The 5000-nt window shown below is 51.8% G+C and overlaps 1 protein-coding gene across 1 annotated transcript in view; it reads left to right on the top strand.

Moving 5' to 3' along the window:
• LOC106809190 (serine/threonine-protein kinase WNK1-like) overlaps nucleotides 1-5000 on the top strand; it is a gene marked incomplete at its 5' end in the record, with an annotated part of 29477 nt that overhangs the window by 17333 nt on the left and 7144 nt on the right. The window contains 1 exon segment of the mRNA XM_014812184.1: nucleotides 1417-1783. Coding sequence (XP_014667670.1) covers nucleotides 1417-1783 — 367 coding nt within the window.

Below are 5000 nucleotides of genomic sequence, written 5' to 3'. Positions count from 1 at the left end.
GTCTTCCGTTCTCACCTAGCCTGCTTGCGTGGTGTCTCATGGTGTGGTTGTGGCAAGTGTTCACCCCCCCCGCCCTCCCACCCCACACAGCCATATAAACTAGCAACTATAGCATGTAAGCTGTGTTGCTGAGTGCCTGGGTCGTGGGTGATCTACCGGTCTGCCTGATCATGTGCTAGCACGCTTAGTGGAAGAATAAAATGCTTGACTGGCCATCATATCAGTCACGACAATGCAAGTCGGCGCGCGAACACGTAGAATTCGACAAACTTGGCAAGATTCCAGTGGCCCGCTTAATCTGGCTCCGAGTCAATGGCCATTGTGTGTGCTGTGTGTGTGTGTTGTTGTGTGTGTGTGTGCGTGTGCTGTGTGGTGTGCGGTGCGTGTGCTGTGTGCGTGTGCGTTGTGCGTGTGGTGTGCGTGGTGCGTTGTTGCTCGTGTGCGTTGCGTGTGGCGTGCTTGCTTGCGTGTGCGTGTGCGATGGCTGTGCGTAGTGCGTCGTGCGTTGCTGTGTGCGCTTGTGCGGTGCTCGTGTGCGGTGTTGTGTGTGTTGTTGTGTACGGTGGCGTGCTTGCCTGCGTGGTAGTGCGTGCTGCGTGCATGTCGTCGGTCGTCATACAACGTAGCCGTAGACAAGCTCGTCTCTTCCGAAGTCCTCTCTGATGATATCCGCATCAAACAGTTGTCAGCGCAGGCAAATTATTGGCTTGCTAGTCTCTGGTGCCGCACGAAGCCAATCAGTGTCGCGTGCCGAACGAGAGGCGATGCTATTAATATATACATAATATATTATATCTACATATATATATATATAATATATATTACACATATATAATATATATAATCTACATATACATATAACTAGTAGATAATCGTGCCGTGTAACATGTTATGGGGTCTCGATCAAAGTCTAAGTAACAGCCATCCTTTGCAATCCTCGGCGGTGGACCGAGATCGAAGCGCTGTCTGTCCTTCTCTCTCTCTTCTCTCCTCTCTCTCCTCTCTCATCCTCTCTCTCTCTCTCTCTCTCTCTCTCTCTCTCTCTCTCTCCTCTCTCTCTATCTCTCTCTCTCCTCTCTCTCTCTCTCTCTCTCCTCTCCTCCTCTCTCCTTCTCTCTCTCTCTCTCCCGCTGTGGCCCGCCGTCTGTCTGTCTCTCTACTGTCACCAGCAACTGCTGTAAGACACGTTCACACACAAGTGAAGTCGGATTACCTGCCATCTACCTGCCATCTACCTGCCATGTTAACGAGTATTTCTTCCCATACGCAGGTGAAGTCCGCCTACCTGTCGTGTTAACGAGTATTCTCTCTTCCCGCGCGTACAGGTGAAGTCTGGTTACCTGCTGGAGGAGGACGTGCGCCTACCTGTCGTCTACCTGTCGTGTTAACGAGTATTCTGTCTTCCCGCGCGTACAGGTGAAGTCGGGTTACCTGCTGGAGGAGGACGTGCGTCTCGTCTGCCGCTGCGTGAAGGATCGCATCGACCAGGTGCTGAAGCTGCGACGCGAATACCGCGAGAATAGGGAAGCCCACCACGACAAGGACTCATCCTCCTCCTCCGCCGCCGCCGCAGCATCTGCAGCCGCCGCGGGACTCCACGATAAGGACCCCGCCGCCGCCGCCGCGTCGCAGCACCACCTGCCGGCGGCGCCTCACTCGATGTCCGCGCTCACACCGTCGGCGGTCCACGGCGCGCCGACGCCGCAGCAGCAGCAGCAGCAGCAGCAGCAGCAGCAGCAGTCGGCCGCTGCCGGCGGCTTGCTGTCCGTCTCCAGCGAACCGAGTAAGTTACGCGTTTTCTTCTTCGTCGTCGTCGTTATCGATCGTCAATGACGTGTATAATACGATTCGTCGGGGGTGGTTGGGGGAGGGAGGATGGGTAGAGGGCGCCGCGAGGCGGAGTCTCGGCGGACAGTTGTATAGGGGGCGCCGCTCTGGCGCGTAGCGGCGGGTCGCGACCAGTTTCATTCGAGTCCCGTCCCGTCATCGGGTCGGGAAATAGGGGGCGCCACTGGGCGCCGGGGTTCGGGCGGGATTGTGCGGTGTGCGATAGTCCGACGCTGGCGCCCTCTACGTTCGCAAGCCGGAATCATCCGAGCATGTTGGGCAAGTGCGATCATCGGTCACGGGCAGCCGCCACTGCTCTGGTAAGCAGTACATGTATATCTGTACATGTGGCAGGGTAGACTAGATAAATGTGGGTGTAGACGGGGTGTGTTGGGATGGTAAACTAGACTGTATTGTATATATGTCGATATACTAGTAGATAAATGTGAGTGTAGACGGGGTGTGTTGGGATGGTTAACTAGATTGTATCATATATATTATTGTATATGTCGTTATACTAATAGATAAATGTGAGTGTAGACGGGGTGTGTTGGGATGGTAAACTAGACTGTATCGTATATATTATCGTATATATGTCGATATACTAGTAGATAAATGTGAGTGTAGGCGGGGTGTGTTGGGATGGTAAACTAGATTGTATCGTATATATTATCGTATATATGTCGATATACTAGTAGATAAATGTGTTGGTGAAAGTGTATGGTAAGGTGAAATAGACAAACACTGGCATCTAGTGTCAGTCCAGTGTGCTGCGTCTCACAGCCGACACACTGCAACGGGGTTGCCTAGCGTCCGGCGATGGAGGGCGCGGCGTACCCCGACAGCGCCCCCTGCTGGTAAACACCGGTAGCGGCGAGGGGCGGTGGAGGCGTGGTGTTGTCCGGTGGGGGGAGGGAGGGGGAGGGACCCGGTGGGGCGCAGGCGTCGTGCGCTCCTGGTCATGCCATGCGTCCGTGCATGTGCGTGTGTGTGGTGCGGCGGTAGCCCCCCTCCCTCTACGACCTACCCCGTGCATGTACGTGTGGTGCATGCTGTGCTGCTGCTGCATCGTGGCAAATGGGCCTATCCGTCTGAATAATTATAAGGTGGCTACTAGCCGTACACTTGCCGTCAAGCTAGACGTGTTGCGCGTGTTTTTCGAACGTGCGCGTCGAAAACTCGACTTTGCGGCACTTCGTTGCCAAGCGATGTCTTTTGGAACGTCCTATCGCAACGCTGATTGGCTTGCGTGTCTCAGTCGCGCCAGACGGATAGGGGCAAGTTGTCATGGCAACCAGCAGTGCGCGGTCGGTGAGGGTCGGTGGGGGGGGGTCTTTCTGCGTATCTTAGTGTGGTGTGTGGTTGCTCGTTTATTGTCCGCTCATGCAGCTGTGTGTCGAAGTTGCACTGTCAACTGTCATTAATATAAGGGAAGGTGTTCGTTTTACCCGTGTATGTGTGTGTGTGTTTGTGTGTGTCAAATTGTATGCTTCACGGTTTGTTGCTGTGTCTTTTAATGACCTAATTTGTTTTGACGAGTTTTTTTAATCGTTAATTACTCTTGTTTTGGATTGGTTCACTGTTTTAATATTCATGTTTTCTAGATCGGTAGTCGACTTCAGACAGGTGGCTTACGGTTGGGTGGGGGGAAGGTGGGGTGGGGTGGGGGAAGGGTGTGGTGGGGTGGGGGGAGGGTGGATGCGAAATGGAAGTTATTTCAATCTATATATAATTATACTGTACAATTATAATACAGATAGTAAAATAATACAAGAAGCAATTCTTTGCAACCTGACGAAGCAGAATGAGCGAAGAAAAGTGTAGGGTCCTTCGCTTCCCTCCCCCAAAAAGAAGGCTTTATCGTGTTTATTGGAGGGGGCGGGATCGATCTTGTCTGTAGAGTAGGAGAGGGAGAAACTGTGGATATGTAAGTATCTGTGTGCACACTGAGCCATCCAGCCAGTCTGCGTACAGACCAACAAAGATTCACCCCCCCCCGCCCCCTCTATGAAATCTATCTGCTCTTCATCCGGATTTCAGAACTCCGTAGTTGTCATGCCAACTACTCACGCAGGAACAAAAAATTTAATCCCCTGCGAAAACTAGCTCGACGAAACTATAGAAAGACGGAACTAAACAACACGAAAGAAAAAGTCAAGAACTTCAGGACGTGTGGTGGTTGGAGGAGGTGTAATGGCGGGAGGAGTCTGGGGAGTAGAGAGAGAGAATGAGAGATGTATGCGGTGGTGTGTGTGTGGGGTGGGGTGTTAGCGAGATTGGCTGGGTATATTGGTGAAGCGTAGATTGTGGGGGATTACTGGCATCCGAATAAACTTAACTGAAAGCCGAGTGACGGCGTCAAAAGACAGGAGTGAGTTGACAGCCAGCGATACAGATAGAAAGCCAGACCCTGGATGAATTGACCAGGCATTTGGATGAAATGTCGCGTAGCTGCAAAATCCTTGCATGTATTCCATTCGGCAGTAACAACTCGCGAGTTTACGTGCATAATAATAATAATAATAATAACAACAACAACAACAACAACAACAACAACAACAACAACGATTATAATACGAGAATTCCTCCCACCTCCACCCCCGAATTTAATCGGAGAATCCCTCACACCCCCCACCCCACCCCCAATTTCGGCCGCTCGGTTAAAGAAGCCGTTCTCGTTCATAAGCTTTGATTGTTGTTCGCTCACCGCTCAACCACGCTATAGCTATGCGATCTCTTGTTACAGTAAGGCAATCCAATATATTCGAGGTGGGTGGGACCGCGTGATGAGATCATACTCGGGTTTCTCTTAGTTTACCCACGGAGGGAGGGGGGGCTGTGGGAGAGATGTGGGTGTGACTTCTGTAGTTTAGTTACAGAGGGCTGAGGGAGAGATTGGTGGGTGAATTGTTGTATAGTTGCAAGGGACTGAGTGAGGGATTGGTGGGTGAATTCTCTAGTTTAGTTGCAAGGGACTGAGTGAGCGATTGGTGGGTGAATTCTCTAGTTTAGTTGCAAGGGACTGAGGGCGAGATTGGAATGAATTCTGCAGTATAGTTTCAGGATGCTGATGGAGAGATTGTGTGTGAATTTGGGGCTGGGGGAGGTGGGGAGGGTATTTGTGTGGTTTCTCTAGTTTAGAAAAATAGGGGCGGCGGAGGGCGTCGCATTAG

This window comes from Priapulus caudatus, unplaced genomic scaffold (genome assembly GCF_000485595.1).
Source record: "Priapulus caudatus unplaced genomic scaffold, Priapulus_caudatus-5.0.1 Scaffold335, whole genome shotgun sequence".
In the NCBI taxonomy this organism is placed as follows: Eukaryota; Metazoa; Priapulida; class Priapulimorpha; order Priapulimorphida; family Priapulidae; genus Priapulus; species Priapulus caudatus.
Note: the sequence above shows the minus strand (reverse complement) of the source record. Positions and strands in the feature narration are given on the sequence as shown.